This window comes from Cicer arietinum, chromosome 4 (genome assembly GCF_000331145.2).
Source record: "Cicer arietinum cultivar CDC Frontier isolate Library 1 chromosome 4, Cicar.CDCFrontier_v2.0, whole genome shotgun sequence".
NCBI classification, from domain to species: domain Eukaryota; kingdom Viridiplantae; phylum Streptophyta; class Magnoliopsida; order Fabales; family Fabaceae; genus Cicer; species Cicer arietinum.
Genome location: NC_021163.2, coordinates 57,291,328 through 57,310,448, shown reverse-complemented (window position 1 = coordinate 57,310,448; position 19,121 = coordinate 57,291,328). Strand labels below are relative to the sequence as shown.

At 25.5% G+C, this 19,121-nt stretch overlaps 3 protein-coding genes and 1 long non-coding RNA gene across 5 annotated transcripts in view; 3 read left to right on the top strand and 1 right to left on the bottom strand.

The window, feature by feature from the left end:
• Positions 1-2,193, bottom strand: part of LOC140919937 (LEAF RUST 10 DISEASE-RESISTANCE LOCUS RECEPTOR-LIKE PROTEIN KINASE-like 2.1) — a 9,185-nt gene extending 6,992 nt beyond the window's left edge. The window contains exon 1 of the mRNA XM_073367087.1: positions 1,288-2,193. Coding sequence (XP_073223188.1) covers positions 1,288-2,110 — 823 coding nt within the window. The 5' untranslated portion in view covers positions 2,111-2,193. The remainder of the gene's footprint in view (positions 1-1,287) is intronic.
• Positions 2,194-2,358: 165 nt separating this feature from the next.
• Positions 2,359-4,701, top strand: LOC101510377 (rust resistance kinase Lr10-like). 2 transcript variants are annotated; one of them, XM_012715174.3, is made up of 3 exons: positions 2,359-3,394; positions 3,478-3,984; positions 4,066-4,701. In XM_012715174.3, the coding sequence occupies exons 1-3, from the start codon at positions 2,659-2,661 to the stop codon at positions 4,542-4,544; spliced, it is 1,722 nt and encodes a 573-aa protein (XP_012570628.1). In that variant the 5' UTR covers positions 2,359-2,658; the 3' UTR covers positions 4,545-4,701. The 2 variants fall into 2 exon arrangements, with proteins under 2 accessions (XP_012570628.1, XP_004498417.1); XM_004498360.4 differs by having other exon boundaries at positions 2,363-3,394; positions 3,478-4,701.
• A 5,359-nt stretch (positions 4,702-10,060) lies between these two features.
• LOC101510703 (uncharacterized) lies at positions 10,061-11,898 on the top strand. The gene is made up of 2 exons (XR_003472629.2): positions 10,061-10,427; positions 11,598-11,898. It is a non-coding gene; the product is annotated as an uncharacterized lncRNA (long non-coding RNA).
• A 3,710-nt stretch (positions 11,899-15,608) lies between these two features.
• On the top strand, positions 15,609-18,666 carry LOC101495125 (2-oxoglutarate-dependent dioxygenase 19-like). The gene is made up of 4 exons (XM_004498388.4): positions 15,609-15,820; positions 16,335-16,558; positions 17,362-17,692; positions 18,017-18,666. The coding sequence occupies exons 1-4, from the start codon at positions 15,683-15,685 to the stop codon at positions 18,266-18,268; spliced, it is 945 nt and encodes a 314-aa protein (XP_004498445.1). The 5' UTR covers positions 15,609-15,682; the 3' UTR covers positions 18,269-18,666.
• Positions 18,667-19,121: the final 455 nt, after the last annotated feature.

The window sequence follows — 19,121 nt, the reverse complement described above, 5'->3', positions numbered from 1 at the left end:
GAGATTGGTGGAATTTTCAGAAGGGGATTGGGTCTATTTGAAATTACAGCCTTACAAAATCAAATCCTTAGCCTCAAGACCCTATGCTAAACTGGCTGCAAGGTTCTATGGTCCTTATCAGGTGCTATCTAAAGTCGGTCCAGTAGCCTATAAACTCCTACTACCTTCTCATTCTAAAATTCACCCAGTTTTCCATGTCTCTCTTTTGAAAAAAGCCTTACAGCCCCATCAGCAGCCCCAACCTCTCCCTCCTATGTTGAATGAAGAGTATGAACTCCAAGTAGAACCAGCTGATATAGTAAACTGGCGTGAAGATCAGCAAGGATTAGTGGAAGTTTTGGTCCTTTGGAAGAATCTACCTACTTATGAAAGTACTTGGGAGAGTGCAGCTAAATTGCAGGAACTATTTCCAACTTTTCCCCTTGAGGACAAGGTCATTCTTTTAGGGGGGGGTATTGATACGAATAAAAATAAGTTTGGGAATGTATATGTGAGAAGGAATAAATAGTTAGTTAGTTTTGTTTTGAGCTTAGCTGTCATTCTGTTAGAAATTGGAGCCAAAACAGATTACTATAAATAGCAATCTGTTAGGAGCAGTTAGGGTGGTTAGGAAGAAGTAGAATTGGTTGGACTGATTCATGGGGAATCAAGAATTTTCTTCTCTAAGCTTGTAACAAGTTCTTCATTGTGAAATAATACATTCAATTCAGAAACACCTTGATTCTTAATAGCATTCTTCTAGTCTATCCCTAATTCCTCTTCTCTGAGTTACCCGTTGTAACATAATTCATAAATTATCCTCAATACTTAATATACTTGGAACTTAGGAATTTACTTCTACCAAAAAATGAGTAGATATAAATTAACAAACTCATATATTATATATTATAAAATCTACCATTGAGCTGAAATTTAATACCACATATATGATAAATTATGTTTATAAATTTTTATATTAATGTAAAATTCTTTAATATATTATTTAGATACATCAAATGAGTCACATACAAACTTTAATTATTAAACAAGTTAACTATTAATATATTATTTATTTATAATTCTATCCTATTACATAAAAGATACACGTATAATTAAATATATATTTATTTCTTAAGTTCTATCTCCGCATACAACTATCTTTTAATAAATTAATTAAGAGAAATTCTTAATGAGAAATATTTGTGTCTGTCATGTACACGGTTAATTAAAATCTTTCAATTAATTAGGTGAAGATAGTGATATTTTGACTGATATAATCGAAATGAAATTGAGTAAGATATATTTTACCACAAACATTTGTCCGTTCTCCTATTCCTTGAAAATTATAGCAAAAGCCATAGCATTGAAGTATCTCAGTGGAAATGTTGAAGTTGCAGGACTCTAAATCTCCGCAAAGATTGTAACATGGAAGATTCAACCATGAAATCTCAAATCCATATACTAACGCCTTGTGTATGACATCATAAGAAATTTGATCATAATTTCCTTGCAACAAACCCGACCAAGAAGTTGGAGTAACCATCTTCACATGACAACCAACTTGAAAGTCCTTAGCAAATAAATCACCAGCCATAGCATAAATATATCCTTTCGAATTGTTTTTCCAATTGACAAAGGGAACAATATCAACATATTTTTTATTGTTAGTCACTGGATGACTACAGTTCAAATAAACTATATGCTCAAAATAAAGATCATCATAAGCTCCTCTTATAGCTTGGTATGGATCCGAACAATATGTCTCGTCGTATTGATAAGTATCACAAAAATAAAATCGAGACAAGGAATATAGAGGAATTGAAGAGTAATTAGATTCTTGAATTCCGGGATCAACCAATCGGATTGTGAAATTGTTGTAATTGATGGACTGCACATGATATTTTGAAGAGTATAAATATAAATTTGTTACATTATTTTCACAAGATAGTTCGTACCTTGTATCACCGCATTGAAATGGGTCAGTTTTTAATCGAAATGGGTAACTTATGTTGGAAATTTTGCCACAAGATGAAGGTGGACAAACATGTTGCTTTTGCTCATTAGCACTGAAAGTACCTTGCTGGAGTACTAAAAGCAACGACACTACCAACATCATTCTCACACACCCCATGTCCGAAAGACTGTTTTTTGGTTGAAAAAACACAAACTTGTTTTTCTATGTTCACATTTGGCGTGCGTGTAAGGAAAGCAACAACGATATGGTACTTTATATTAGTTTAAATTTAAACTTATCAACGCTTGAGCTTGACCAACGAGATTTATATATATATATATATATATATATATATATTTGAATTTAATCTTTATTACTTTTAAAATTGATGAGACTTTGTCACATAAAGAAGTATATTTGACATGACTCAAGAAATGTCTTTGAAGAAGATTTTTTATAAACAAATGATAAGACTACAATAAATTTTGCGACTATTTTCAACAAAAACTTTATTTTTTGTTAAGCGACTATTATGCTTAGGTCGGATAGGACTACAATAATCGACAAAAATCTCTCTGAAAAAATTTAACATTTTCATGGACTTTACCATCTGATCGAGTTGTTTGTTAACTGCTCATACTTGAATTCAATACAAACAAACATGCATAGATAGCACAGAGTACGGTTCTTTCTCATCATCATCCCTTTCTTTGTTGAACCTTTGGATGGCAGGAGCAAATAGTTTGATGATGTTTTTGCTTCTTATGTTGCTTATAAACAATATTGGCAGTGCTTACGACGAGTGTAGAGAATTATCTTGTGGACTATACAAACCTCTTATTAGATTTCCCTTCCAACTTATCAAAGAGCCACAAGATCATTGTACAAATCCCAAGTTTTGCTTATATTGTACTCAAACTAAAAACACCATGATTCATCTCTCTACCACTTCAGGTCAAATCAAATTCCTTGTCTATGACATAGATTACCACCGACACAAGATGTTAATTACCGACCCAGAAAATTGTCTTCCAAAAAAGTTTTTGCAACTCAACAATTCATCATTTCTACCTTACAAATTGGATCCACAATCAATGACAACAAAATACTTTTTCAATTGCTCTTCAGTAAAGAAACCACACTTGAGAAACTATGAACAAACACTCAAGGAGTCACAAGATATGATCACTTGTCCAATTTATATGTTTAATGCATATGACAGTGTCCTTCAATTGGACTTTATATCATGTACCAAGATGTTCGAAATCAACGCGTCAACCACGGTACAAGGCAAATTGAGTTTAAGTTGGCCCAATCCAAATTGTAACAAGTGTAAAGAAAAAGGCATGAAATGCAAATGGAAGAACAATGGTAGTAATAAAGATGAAATTGAATGTTTTGACTGCAAAAAAAAAGTGAAAACAATTCACATACCAAGGTCTCTTATTTTTGCTGCAACAGGTTAGACATGTTTTTATTTTATTTTTTGTTAGATTTATATTTGGAGATAATTCTATTTGACACTAATTAATATGCTATTGTAGGTTCAATTCTCTTGGGGCTGGTTCTCATATCATTATTTAAGATACATCTCTATTTTAGAAAGAAAGAAGAGGATCAAGTAAGAGTTGATAACTTTTTAGAAGATTATAGAGCACAAAAACCTGCTAGATTTTCCTATGCTGACATCAAAAGAATAACAAGTGAGTTTAGGGAAAAACTTGGAGAAGGAGCTCATGGAACTGTGTTTAAAGGAAAACTCTCCACCGAAATTCTTGTAGCTGTCAAAATGCTAAACAGTACACAGGGAGAAGGAAAAGAGTTCATCAATGAAGTTGGAATTATGGGAAAAATTCACCACATCAACGTCGTTCGTTTGCTTGGATTTTGTGCAGATGGAATCCACCGTGCTCTTGTGTACAATTTGTTTCCAAATGGTTCGTTACAGAGCTATATATTTCAACCAGATAACAAGGACCATTTTTTGGGGTGGGAGAAACTGCAACAAATTGGTGTTGGAATAGCCAAAGGAATTGAGTATCTTCATCAAGGTTGTAATCATCCAATCATTCACTTTGATATCAACCCTCATAATGTTTTGCTAGATGACTCATTCACTCCAAAAATTTCAGATTTTGGTCTCGCAAAATTATGTTCCAAGAATCTTAGTATTGTGTCTATGACAGCAGCTAAAGGAACATTGGGATACATGGCGCCTGAAGTTCTGTCTAGAAATTTTGGAAATGTGTCTCTTAAATCAGATATTTACAGTTATGGAATGTTGTTGCTAGAAATGGTTGGAGGAAGGAAGAATGTAGACATGTCATCTGCAGAAACTTTTCATGTGTTATATCCAGAATGGATCCATAACTTATTAGAAGGAGATGTGCATATTCATGTTGAGGATGAAGGTGATGCTAAAATTGCAAAGAAACTTGCAATTGTAGGACTTTGGTGCATTCAATGGCAACCAATAAATCGTCCATCTATAAAAGCTGTTGTGCAAATGTTGGAAACTGGAGAGGATAATCAGTTAACTGTGCCTCCTAATCCTTTTCACTCGACAACTTTGGCGAGAAGAACTTTTCAAATGGAAGTGATTCAGGAATAAGAAAATATAATCTATTTTGGACAATTTGATTAAATCCTTCATCTTGGAAAAAATTTGTATTTTAATTTTTCAAAATCCTGCAGTTGTATTTATCGTAGTAGTATGCTTCAACATTGTTGTCTTAAAAATAATTTATAAATTGTAAGATGTTAAAATACCTATTCTCTCACCTATGAAGGAAGCACTATGCAGAAGCGTAAAATAAAAGTACAAAAGATTTGAAGAATCTCTTGAGAAAAACCATGGGTAAATATAACTTAGTCTATATCAAACTTATGTTAGGCTAGTTTATTTTTAAATAGACAAAGATGAAACATTTTAAGAAACCTAATTGTTTACAAAAAGTTACCAGCTATTAAAAGTATTTTAAGCTAATTTGAGTTATATTTATTTATTTATTTGTTTATTATTATTATAATATTAGATTTAGAATTGGTTAATCTATTATTTTAGTCTTTGAAAACGTTGGACGCTATTATTTTGACAATAAATTGTATATTTTTATGATAGTAAGTTATATCTCTTAAAGATTATTTTGATGATCAAATGACTAATTTGAATTTCTTTTTTTAGAGTCAAGGACTAAAGTTACATTGTCTTTCACTTAAGAGACTAAAATTGTGGTTTACTCATTTATAATTTTGTTTTAAATTATAACTTTGTTGCCTTTTTAGTAATACAGTTAGTATATTAGCTTTCATTAACTTTTGACATATTTAAATTTATCATTATAAAATTAAATTGAAGTAGAATATTATATAAAATAAAATTAATTAAAATGTCGTGTTAAATATATACAAAAAAGAAACTTAATTCATACACAACTTTAATAAAAATCAGACTTAGACCTAAAGCATATATCATACCAAACTTAAATCTTGAATTGTTTTAACATATTAGATTCGTATCTTACAAAATTTATTTTGGCTTAGCTTATAAATAAAACATATTAACACAATAAATAATAGAATTTTTTTTCAAAAAAAAAAATTAAAATTTCTTTTTGATTTTTTTAGAAAAAATATTATAATAATAGAGAGACATGTTTGTGACAAATATACAATTTTATATCTTTAATTACTGAAAATGCTTCATTAACTACTAAAATGTATGTGATTAATCACTTAGTTAATATATTTCTCATGAATTATTAAAATGTAAAATATTAATCATTTTAACGTATTTTATTTTAGTGGTAAAAGAAGCACTTCAAATAATAAATGACTTGTATTTTATTGATTAATGAAATACTTTAAATGATTAATAAAATATGTGTTAAATAAAGGGGCTAATATCATACATTTTAATGGTTAATAACGAACTTTAATTGGTTAATACGTCGAACACATATGTGTTACAAAAATAACCATCTATTGTTTTACAAATTTTTTTTTGTTGAATTGTTTTAAAAAAAAATTGTATATGTATTTTTAATACAATGTTCATATGAATAACTCTAAAGAACATTTGGTATACTTGGTCGTTGTAACTTCAAGTCAACCAAGTTCCACTCATTTTGGTATACATGGTTGTTGTAATTTCAAGTCAACCATGTCCCCAGAAGAATAGTCTTTTTTATTTTATTTTAATGATCAAAGTCATTAATTAGTTGTTATTATATTTTTTCTTCGCTTAGATTTAAACTTTTAACTTTCAATTTTTTAATTCTTAACTCAAGCCATTTGAGTTAACCATCCTCCACCCTAAGAATGATTCTTCTCTTATATATTAAAAGTAGTGATATTAATATTCTTACTTTCATCCTAGGTAAGTTTTTCGTTATATGTAATTATGTTGTAATAACTACTACAATATGAATATAAACGAATTCTTTATCTTCAAAAGTAAATTAATAAATAATTTTAATCGTCAATAAATTTAATATTACAATTAATTTTTTTTAATTTATAAAATTTATTCAACAAATTTTGTATATATATATATATATATATATACATTATCATTGTAAAATTGAATTTAGTCTTAATTTTAAAACTATTTATATATATATATATATATATATATATATATGAACATTGTAGTATATATCTAGAAATGACTTTTATTAGAATTTAAGCTAAAATATATAAAATGTTTAAAATTCATTTGTTAGATTTTAAAAGTAATTTTGACATTTAATTATGTATATATCAATTATAAGGGATTTTAACATAATAAAAATATACCTCTAAAAAAATACATAGTTTAAAAAGTCTCTAAATTTAACTTTCAGAAAAGAAAAAAAAAATACTAGAGCCTCCTTACACCTGTCTTATTCTTCATCCATTCAAGAATAGTGATTTATTTATTTATTTATTTTTAATCTAGAATAATTGTTCTTAATTTCTTTTCTCTCATTTTATCTAAATAAATGATTTTTACATAGGCTTAATTAATTTTTTATTTTTTTTTACGTATTTTGTCATTGATTTCGTCGTTTGAGCGGAACGTTATTTATTTGTCATGTTGATCAATAGTTGTTTGATTTCTTTTGTTATTTAGGTGTTTGTTTGATTCAAATAAATAAATTAATTTTAATCCATTATAAATTCAATCAATGATTTTAATATCGTCAACATTATATATCCGAAGATATAGATATTCTAATATTTAAAAAAATAATATAATCAGTAAATTTTATACTTTTGATTCATTAACAAATGTCATTAGAACCTTACTCTTTTTATAAATGTCATTAGAACCTCACAAACAATTCACAATGATTACGGTATTTAAAAAAATAAAATTAGTAAGACCCACAAAAATAATTAATATTATTTTGAAATAAAATATAAATAAAATGAGTTAAAAAATAAAAATATTTAATCTAAATTTTAAAATTATTTTTATTTATATTTTATTTCGTAGAAAATAAGAATTAATGTTTTTAACTGATTAATTAGGGGTTTTTTTTTTTTTTTTTTAGTATTACGTAGAATGAATTTGAATTAATATATGTGGTTACAGGAAGAGAAAACAGATGAGTAAAAAAAAAGGATTGATGTGTGACATTTTATAAATTTGGTCTAACAGAGCCTTTTCCTATATTAGCTACCCTTATGGGATAAATTAAAATTGCTTTAATAGGAATTCTTTCATTTTTACTAAAATAAGATCAATTCATTTCAATATAAGTAGATTATGAAATACAAATTGGTAAAAACTCTTAAATAATTTTGATGCAGCAGACTTGAAAATTGATCATGTAACAGACCAAACGGATTTAAGCTGTGTGATATCTTGGGATGCCTGTCAAGGGTCAAAGATGTAGTTTAATAAATAAAAAATATATATAACTAGATTTTTAAATTTAGCTGTATTGCAAATATGTGAACAAATTGATTTAAGGGATTGATTAAACAAAGATAAATGTTAACAATTTCTATAAAGATTAAAAAATCAAGTATAAAAAATTTGATTCAAAAATAGTGTATTCAATCTCAAATTTTTTTTAAAGCAAATAAATTTACATAGACATATTTTCATAGACTTTTTTGACATATTACACCTCATAACCAAGTTCGACTCAATATATTTTATAGACTTAAAATAAATATTATAGTGGAACTTTTTTAAATAGAAAATAAATAACACGATTTATAAAAATAAAAAAAAAATTTAAGTATTGTTGCTTCCAAGTTTGAATCTTAATCAAGTCTTATATGGGCCCTTATCTTGAAAAGTTGAGCTAGGTAAACATATATAACTAATATGCGATATCTAAATAAAAACAACAACCGCCCTATCTTTTCTAAAAAAAACCTTAACTTTCTATTTTCTTCTTTGCTTATTAGATGAATGTCTCAGGGTCATTTTTTCTTGTACGAAATTATCTCTCCAAATTATTTTGTTATTTTATTTATTTAAATAAATATTTTTTTGCATATTTAGTTTTTTCTTCGTAATTTATTAATAATATCGTCATTTGAATGTAACTTTGATTTGTTCGTCGTTTTAATGTGATATTGTTTATTTTCTTGTCTAAGTGCGATGCTTATACATATAAATAACTAATTTTAAAATATGAATAGAAAAAATCTCATCTTATGATGAATTTGTTAATACTATTTTTATTTACATTTGAATTTGAATTAAGCTTATTTTATCTGTTCAAAAGAAAAACTAATATGTATATTATATATTTATAATTAAATTGAAACTTTTTCTAATCTTTTTTAGGCCCAAGATTTTGAATCTTAAATCACTTGTATTGTTTAGACGTTGGGGTAGCCCTGCGTATAGTTATAAGATATTGGTTTTTTAATGTTATTTTCTCTCACCTCAAATTAATAAAACACTAAATTTGTGTGTGTGGTACGCGGTGTTGGGTCAAAAGAATACACCTCCAAATTTATGTTCATAACATCTTCCTTTTGTTCAGGATTCAAAATTGTGGTCGCATTTGTTCATGTCAACATAATGACGATTGACGAGGTATCACTAATGACTTGGGCAATCCTCAAGGAAATTTAGTGCAATTAGACTGACTTTTCCTCTGATCTACGTCCTTTTGTGTTGTGTCAAAATTCATTGTCTAATTCTTCTTTTAGTTTTTCTAGGGGACCAAAATCAATGCATTTTGTATAAGTGGTTGTGAATACACCGTGGATACAATTTCGTCCTAAATTTAATTATCTACATCTGTACGAATAGATACTTTTGAAAGTTTGGTTTTGCTTATAAACTACAAATAAATCTAGGACAATAATTGAGAAAATCATCTCTAATATATATTTAGATATTCCAAATTTTCATACATGTATTTGATATTCTACTTTTTCTATTGTCTTTTTTCCGTATTTTTATTATCAATATTTCTACCTCTCTCAAATTGTTAATTGAATATATAATTGTCTATAAAAAGATTTCTTGAAAAATCAGAGTATGACAAAGTCTTATAGACAATAAACTAGTCTTATCTTACAGAAAAGAAAGAAAAAAACTAGTCTTATCTCAATATATTATCAACTCTAAGTAAAGATTAATTAGTGCACACGTATTAGTTAGTAATACTCAATTAGTATACATTTGATTTAAGATATCCTTATTATATTTTTAAGTCTTTACATTAGTGCAAGACAGACATAACAGTTAGATCTATTATACTAGTTTTATTGGTATAATGAATTTATGTGGTGAGAATTTTATAAATAAAAGAATAAAATTGTATAAAACGTGTAATATATGACAACAATTTTATTTAAAATTATCATATATATACGTAGTGACACTTTTGTAAATAATTAAAAACTTTTTTTATAAATATAATTTTTTTTTTTAAATTAACAACGAAAATACACATGTTTTAGTAGAAAACAGGTGTCATATATGTTTTAACATATAACACTTGTCATTTAAAAATAGGTATTAAAGAATAATTTTTTCAATAAAAACATTTACAATTTTTAATTGAAGATATAATGTCTACCTTTAATAAAAATAGGTGTTATATATTATCTCATAAAAATAGATATAATGTCTACCTTTAATAAAAATAGGTGTTATATATTATCTCGTTGGTGTTTTCTTTCTTGCCTTCTTGCTTTTTCTCTATGAATTCACTATTCTCTCTAAAGAACTCGTTTTCTATTTTTGCTTCTAATCTCTCCACTGTTTATATATATATTTTTTTTTTTAATGAACCCCTTCATCCTTTGTTTCATTTATTATCATTTTTTTTAAACTTTCAGCTCCCTCTTTCCTCCTTTTTATTCCTCTATAAATAGTGTGAGATTAAGTAGCTGTTCATTCTTCAAGATTAAGTAAAATACAACTTGTAAGACATTGAGACAAACTTCATTTTTGCTTTTTTTGCAGGTGATGACATAGCAGGAGAGATACCATTGCTACTGCTCTGCTCATAATGGTCGCAAAATTAGGCATGTAAGGAGCTTGATTATAGTTTTACTATTCATTTTATTTTTAAAATAAATCAACAAAACCAAAAATAAAATGATAAAATGAATTTTTTTTTATTCTCCTTAAGTTCTAACTCAAACAAATGTGAATATTATTATACAAAACGTTTTATTGAGTTGAAATTCAAAATTTCTTATTTAAGTAATTTTTTGTAGTATTTATTATCTCTTTTAAAACATAAAAAATTAAGAAAATAAATATGTCGTTACATTCAAGAAATAAAATCAACAAAATATATTAAATAACTTTTTAAATTAATCAATAATTGAAGATAAATAATACTAAAATATATGAACATGATGAAGAGCTATCAGATGATACTTATAAAGTGAAAGATTTTGATAGACTTCTTATCGATGTTTTAGATTTCTTATTTTCATCAATTTATGAAAATGGTTTCTTTATTATAAAATTCAACTCTTTTGATCTTTCTTATATTTTTTTTTAACTTAAAAATAGTTATGTGATAATATTTTAAACGACATGTTATATGATATGATATTGTTGAATGGTTAATATTTATAAAATTACAATATAAACTTCTAAAAATTTCAATTTTAACTTATAAATTATTCCTTAGGCTAAATTACATTTGTGGTCCCTTAACTTAATTTCAGGTAACGTTTTAGTCCCTTATCTTTTTTTTTTTTCTTCCTGATTTAGTCCTTTATTCCTAATAATATCAAATAAAGTATGAAAATATGAGTTTATTTAAAGATTTGTGTTGCGAATTTGATGAAATTTGTATTATATTGAAGAATATAATTAATTTTATGAGTTTTGATTGAATTTTTTTTTTTTGAATTTTTGTTTAAAAAAGGATAACGTTGTTGAAATTTTAAAACATAAAATATCAAATTGTCATTTAAAATTAAAATAAAGGACTAAGTCGGAAAAAAAAAAAGATAAATTTCTACATCACATTTTTTTATTTTATAAAAAATAATAAATACTATTATAAATCTTAAAATATAGATATTCATAATGAAAAAAATTAAAACTATAATAAAGCTCGTTGTAAGAGGAGAACGCTGAAGTCGGTGCTTGAAATAATACGGGGAGTTATTTATGATTGTTATGGCAGTTGTGAATTATGTATTGTATTTATGACGGTTATGTATTGTATTTTGGCAGTATTTGTATAATTATAATAAATAGGGAAGTTATAGGAGAAGCAAGAGTAGACAATAATTTAGGATTGGATGCTCATTGACAAAGACAAAGTTTCGGATTCTTGGAAACTGCATCAATTTAAAAAGTGGCATATGATATGTCATATGTTTGGACTAGCCACACCTAGAAACTGTGTCCCAATACATATTAACGTGAAATTTCTTAAGCTACAAAATGAAGCTTTTGTATTGCCACTGTGTTTCACCGCAATTTTGTAAATATTATTTAAATGGGAATCCAAACCAATGTATTTATATCTAAACGTGTGAGAATATGCTATAATCAAGTATATATTAATTAATTTAAGCGAACATGCATTATTCAGGAGTTGTACGTACGTTATGGTTGATAATAAATATGCAATTAGAGATTTTTTTAATAGAAAATTCACTTCATTCACATGCTAAAAAAAGAATAGTGTAACTAAATTGACTATGAGTTTGAGAAATTTATCAATATTTTAAAACTAAATTTAACAATTAAAAAAAAGTTAAAAACACCGACAATAATACACAATTCAAAAGCCGATGAAATGTAAGTAAAAACTTTGATCTTAACCATCAATATAATATCTTTCATATATGTCTAATGGTCAAGAATTATCTATGATCTACCATCTTTAATCTCATCCAACTACATAAAAATATATTTGTATTGATATTTGACAGTTTTAATTTAGTTTTTTGAGTGATGCAATGTCAAAAAGAGAGACACCATTCAATAGCAATGATATCGAGTATGATATATATATATATATATATAATTTAATAATTAAAATTCTATAATTGTTTAAGACTTAGAAATATTATATAATTTTTTTAAAATAGAGATATTTGTAAAATACATTGTATGAGATATAATAATGAGGAAGAGAGGACAACAACTATTAGATATTTCTAAAATTGTTTCACTTTCTACAACAAGCCAAATCTTTTACATGATTTATAAGTTAAGGAAAAATATAAAGAAGGAAATCACACGTAATATGATACTCTTCTAAGGGTCATCAAACTTGCTTTCAATTTTTTTTTCTCGGTTAGCTTTATGTCACTCCTAGTTTTTGTTTTTATAATAAAATTTAGCTTAAAAATATCATACCAATAAAAGAAACTGTTTCAATTTAGTAAACAACAAATATTATATTTTTATTCTTGTTATATTTTTATTTTTTTATTAATTGAAATAAAATACTTTTTTTAATGTATCTAATTTTTGCTTAAAGAAGTTTGTCATTTTATCAATAGAAAATGCAGTAATAGTGAAAAACTATTTTTTACTATCATCTTATAAAAATTAAATTTTTTGACACATCAATTAAAATTATTTTAATTGAATTAAGATTGAAAAACCTAAAAAAAAAAAATCAGAAAACTAATACGATAATCCTTATTGTCGTTTGTCTAGCACTAATGCTTTGGTTTAAATATGTTTTTAGTCCTTGTAAATATGTTTCGTTTTGATTTTAGTCTCTGTAATTTTGTTTGTTTGATTTATACCCTTGTAAATTCTAACAAGTTTTAAAAAAGTTCTTTATGAATTTATTTTAGTAAAAAAAAATGGCCACATATATAATTTTGGATGAAGTGACACATAATGACCGTGTAATTGTTGTTGAATAGGCAATATTTAATATTTAAAATTAAAATTTATTTTATTAACTCATTTAATCATTTAATTAAAAACTTAAAACTAATTAGTTAATTAATAAAACAATTAAATAATAAAACTCAATAATCTTCATCTTCAACCCCAATTTTTTTAATAAAATCTCAACAACCTTCATCCTCAACTCTAATTTTTTCATCTTCAAATCACAAATTCTCATATCTAATAAAATAAAATAAAATAAATTTTATTAAATGAGTTAATAAAATAAATTTTTTCAACCTAGTGATGTTATTAAATGAGTTAATAAAATAAAATAAATTTTAATTTTAAATATTAAATATTGTCTAGTCAACAACAACTACACGGTGATCATGTGTCACTTCATCCAAAATTAGACATGTCATAATTTTTTTTCTTAAAAAAAATTCATAAATGACTTTTTTAAAATTTGTTAGAATTTGTACAGATATAAAAAAATAAAAAAATTACAGAGACTAAAATCAAAACGAAACATTTAGAAAGGATTAAAAACATAATTAAACTTTTTTTTTTTATTTTTTTTTTATCATTTTGCATCAAAAAATATTTCATTATGCAACAACGCTACATCAAATACAAACACTTCATCACATTGGTCACGTTGTACGTGTATTCCAAATTTATTGGTAAGAATTTCTATATATGCTTTTTTATAGTCGATAAATTTGAGGAAAGGAAAAAGAGGTTGATAAATAATCATTCAACTTTGGATGTAATATTTTCATTGAACGGAGACTATTCCCTCCGTCGTGTTTTAATCGTCTAATTTGAGTTGTCGTTAAGAAAGGATTAGATTTTGTTTATAATTTTATTTTTTATTTTTTCAATTTAAAGAAAGACTAAATTGTCTTGTAATATTTGGAATTACTCTCATTATTGGTTTCTTGAATTAATGGTATAACTGCATGATTTTTAATAATTTTATGAAAAAATCTTTCAAATTTAACGGATATACATTTTCAATGTAAATAATTTTAAATTAGTAAAAGGTTGGCTTATGATAGTGGTTACAATTATGGAATAAGATGATAAAATCAATAGTTCATATATTAACTATAAGTTCTCTTTTCTCAAATATATTTTGTCCTAAGAAATATGTACGATTGGAGTATTATGGTGCTTACATAAACTTTTGGAGTATTATGAAGTATATGAAGTATGAGTAGTACTCGTCATAAAATAATTGTCATATTTGTAAAAGATATTTGCTTTAAAATAATTGTCACTTTTGATATCAAGTTCACTTTTAATTACTTTCTTTCAATTGTTTCATCTAATTAATAATGTGTGCATAATTCATAAGTTATTATTCTCTATTTTATATTAATGACAATGAAAATAAATCTATAATTGATATAGATACTTTGATAGAATGACAATTCTCTTTTATTTAATTTATTTAAATTAATCAATTGTAACGATGATTTTAAAGACGATGATTTTAGGATAAGACCGAGTGCGTAATTTAAGAGACAGTAAGTGCCGAGAAAAATAACTAGTGTTCCTAGTACCAACTACCAAGTTTTTTATTTGCAATAATCAAGTTAGATGTAGCAGTCAAATTCATGGAGAGTAATTAGTTGTAGTAAAATATAAATTATTTTTTGTAGTTTTTTATTTATTTTAATTTCTATTGAAATTATTAAGCAGAAGTGTTAAAATCTATTATTTTTATTAGATAAAATATAAAATGAAATTATATTATCAGTACAAATAAATTAAACTGTTTCTTGTTATTAAAATAATCATTTTATGTTTTATTATTTTTGTTTTCTTTTCACTTTTTTCTTTTCTTTTTTTCATCTTTTCTTTATCAACCAAAAAAATGATAAGAATATAACGATTAAATTATCTTGATTTTATTTTTTTAATGACTAATTATCTTTATTGTTTTCAAAGATTAAGATTAAATCGAGTCTCAGTTTTTTTTAACGATAGTCTTTGTTCTATATTTTTTAATTAATGTAAACTTTTCAATTTCTTATAAGTTAATTTCTACTCTTAAACCAACTAAAAAAAAAAAATACTGGCTCACCAATTTTAAACAAGTTTCATTTGGATTCGACTCACGTAACATTAGTTTGTCAAACAAATTAAAAAAAGCTAACCTTAGTTTTTCCTTTTTTTAACATTTACATATGAATTGCTCATTATGCCATATGAGACAATTCTTTATACGTTAAAAAAAAATATATCAAGTTGTGCGTATTGACCAATTTTTTTCCTCTCCATATGTTGGGTATGCTGGTCTTTTAATAATGAACTTATAAACTCTGTGTTTTCACACCCACGCCTATATATAAGTGAATGCTATTGTACATGTTCATGCATATCTATACATTACTTTACATATAAAAAAATTATCGTTTTATTGCTCTCTTTATATTATATTTGTAATAATGGGAGATACATATCTAGCTTGTGATGAAGAAATACCCACAATAGATTACTCTTTATTATTATGTGATGACAATGATCAAAGATCTATTGCCCTTGAATCCCTTCGCCATGCATGTGAGGAATATGGGTTTTTCTATGTAAGTTTCTTCGTCGAGCCCATATATATATATATATATACTATTTAATTATTTATATGCTTTGCTAAATATACGTTATAATATTTTGCATTATAGAGTAATTAAAAACTTATTCTCCATCATATATAGTATAAATTGAAAATTTATATACCATATGTATGCACAAATGTTTTTAATTACAATTTATACTTATTGTACTTAAGAATTGTGCTCCGATCGTTTTTTTTGTTGTTGAAGTTTTTGTTTTAAAATTATTCGTGTATATAAAAAATCAAAAAATTTGGATACTTGAAATTATTTATTTATTTTTTATTATATTCTTAACTATTTATTAATTTATTTTATTAATTTATCTTTAATAATTACTAACAAAACAATAATTAGTATTGTATTAAATTTTGAAAATAAAAATAAAAATCTTCTACAAAAACCAGAAATAAAGGAACAAAGATAGAATCCTATAATTTTTGTTTCCAATATATATGGTTATTAATTACTTGGTATGCACATGCAGCTAGTAAACCATACCATACCCGATGATGTACTCAAAATTGTATTGAGAGGAATTTCTAATTACTTTGATCCAATAACTATTGATGAGAGAAGGGTCTATACTAAAAAGGGTTCATCAGATAAAATCCGATGGAACCTAAATGCCAATGATGGAGAAAATAGGGAATATCTCAAAGTTATTGCACATCCTCGTGATCATGTTCCTTCCAACCCAATAAGTCTCAGGTATATTAATTATATATACTCTAGTTTAATGCCGGTTATTATTTTTTTTAAGTATAAAGACAGATCCAGATATCTAACAAATTAACGGGGAGTATGGTTTTAATAATAAATATTATTTTTTAGTAATAATAATAAATATCATGTTAAAAACAAGTTATGCTAATTTAATTTTAAATAATAAATATTGTATTAAATTTCATTAATATAACTTTTTTGTAAAAAAATTCAAAATATAATTAAATAACATATGATAAATATATTAAATAGTTAAATAGTATAATAGTTAGTATATAATATTATATTATAATAATGTATTATTGTGTTGATTAGGAAAGGGAGGAATAATATAATAGGGAGGGGGTTGCAGCCCCTGGCTGCCCAATGTATGTCCGTCCCTGAAAATAACATAAGCTTTAATAAGATTATATATCTAAAAAAATTCGGTTATTTTTTTAATGAGGAAATATATATATTAATTTTTAAATAAAACAGTTTAAAGAAAGAGTAAATATTGAAGAAAAGGGTATTATATCATAATTTGGTATCCTTTTATTATAGTTATAGATTTATTTATTTTTTTTTTTAAAATAGCTATTTAACTAAATAACATTGGATGTATCCTAAATATAATAATTTAAATAAAAAAAATTGGAAGAAAAACCACACTAAAACCATGTATCCCTTTTATATATATTATAAATATTAATTACTTATTTTGTGGACATACTAATTAAAAAATTGTATTATTAGTATATATAATTTTCCATTAATTTCATTATACTTTTGATCATTTTGAGCATCAGCAAAATTATAGAAGAATATAACAAAGAAATGAGAAAGATTGTATTTGGATTAGCAAGGGCAATTTCAAAAAATTTAGGGTTTGATGAAAAGTACATAGAGAAGGCCTTCAACATGAAGTCAGGGTTTGATGTAATGGCCATGAATCTTTATCCACCAAATTCTAAAGCCAAGAGTGATATTGGTATCCCTAACCACACTGATCCTGGCTTTGTGGTAACCTTAGTGCAAGATGTAAATGGAGGTCTCCAAATCCTATCGCACAAAGGAAGATGGATTAATGTTTATATTCCTCCTTATGCTATACTTATCCAGCTTGGTGATCATCTTGAGGTACTTTCATTGAAATTGATTTTATTTTCTAACATTATAAACTTTGGAGTTCATTCTTCTAAAATGAACAATATTCTATTTTAAAGTATAAAATGAATAATAGTAGTTAAAATTAGAATCTCAATTTTCTCTTTTCCATTACAATATTTTTGAATTGTTGAGGTGTATAAAAATAGTTGGGTCCATCAAATATCACATTATTATATTTGAAGAGTCAAATCCAATTTTGTTTTTGTTTTTTGTTTTTATTTATGAATGGCTACTTTTTGGTCTTTTTGAATACAATTATATATATCTCTATCTAAATAACTTGTTTGATTGTAGATCTTAACAAATGGAAAATACAAGAGTCATGTCCATCGAGTTATTGTTAACAAAAACAAAATGCAAAGGATATCTGTTGTTACCCTTCATGGACCTTCTTTGGACAAATTCATTGTCCCAGCTAAAGAATTTGTTGATGATGAAAATCCACAGAATTACATTGGAATGACATATAAAGAATCTTTGGAAGCAAATGGGGGCAATGAGATCGATGTACAGTCATCACTTGAACAAATTAAGCTAGTAATATAATTGATGTTCTAATTAATTCGAAGTAGTCCTTAAAAAAAAAAAAATAGAAGTGGTAACATCACACTCAATACTCGTTTTTAATACAATTTCTTATTAATTGAGATTTGAATGGATGTCATCATTTTAAAAGAAAGTTCTACTATATTACATCAATTTTATATAAATTTGATGTGACTCAAAATTTTACAAGAGATTGTATTAAAATAGAGTAAAAGAGTGTGTTGTTTCCTTAATATTGTGCCTCCTTACTCCCTCTTATCTCACACACCCCATATCGTCATTGAAAATAAATAATGGTTACATGATTTGTAACAATAATATATTAATGAATACTTGTGTTCTCACTATTATATCATATTTATGTTTATAATTAATTAGGTGGATCATATCTGGCCAAATATAGTATTTTATTATATATTAGAATTTTAAGTTGTAAAGTTGCGATGTAAACACAATTTTTTTTTACAAATACAACTGCAAAAAGAGTATGAATTGAACTACAAAGTTGCACACGTTTAAGAGAGATAGAATTATGGATATAACATGTTGCTTTGGTTCGTATGTTTGGAAAGGAAAAAAATCTGAACTAAAGAGATTATTAGTATGGTTGAGTTTTTACAATTTTTATCACAAAATTAAACTCAAATTAATAGATAGAATGTTGATTTGGTTCAGTACAATCAGGTTGACATTAATAAAAATTAACATACTTATTTTAAAAATATAAAATTTTCTTTTTGTAACACTCAATTTTTATATTATTAAAACAATTACGTAAACATTTTTTAAACTACAATGCGAAAAATAATATGTAAATGCTTAAAAAATCTTTAACACTATATAGTCTAATGGT

Bases quoted from the DNA above. Each gene is read 5' to 3' on its own strand.
- LOC101510377 (XM_004498360.4), top strand. From the start codon at position 2,659: ATGGCAGGAGCAAATAGTTTGATGATGTTTTTGCTTCTTATGTTGCTT. The intron at 3,395-3,477 runs GTTAGACATGTT...ATGCTATTGTAG, and splicing joins TCTTATTTTTGCTGCAACAG to GTTCAATTCTCTTGGGGCTG.
- LOC101495125 (XM_004498388.4), top strand. From the start codon at position 15,683: ATGGGAGATACATATCTAGCTTGTGATGAAGAAATACCCACAATAGAT. The intron at 15,821-16,334 runs GTAAGTTTCTTC...ATGCACATGCAG, and splicing joins AGGAATATGGGTTTTTCTAT to CTAGTAAACCATACCATACC. The intron at 17,693-18,016 runs GTACTTTCATTG...GTTTGATTGTAG, and splicing joins AGCTTGGTGATCATCTTGAG to ATCTTAACAAATGGAAAATA.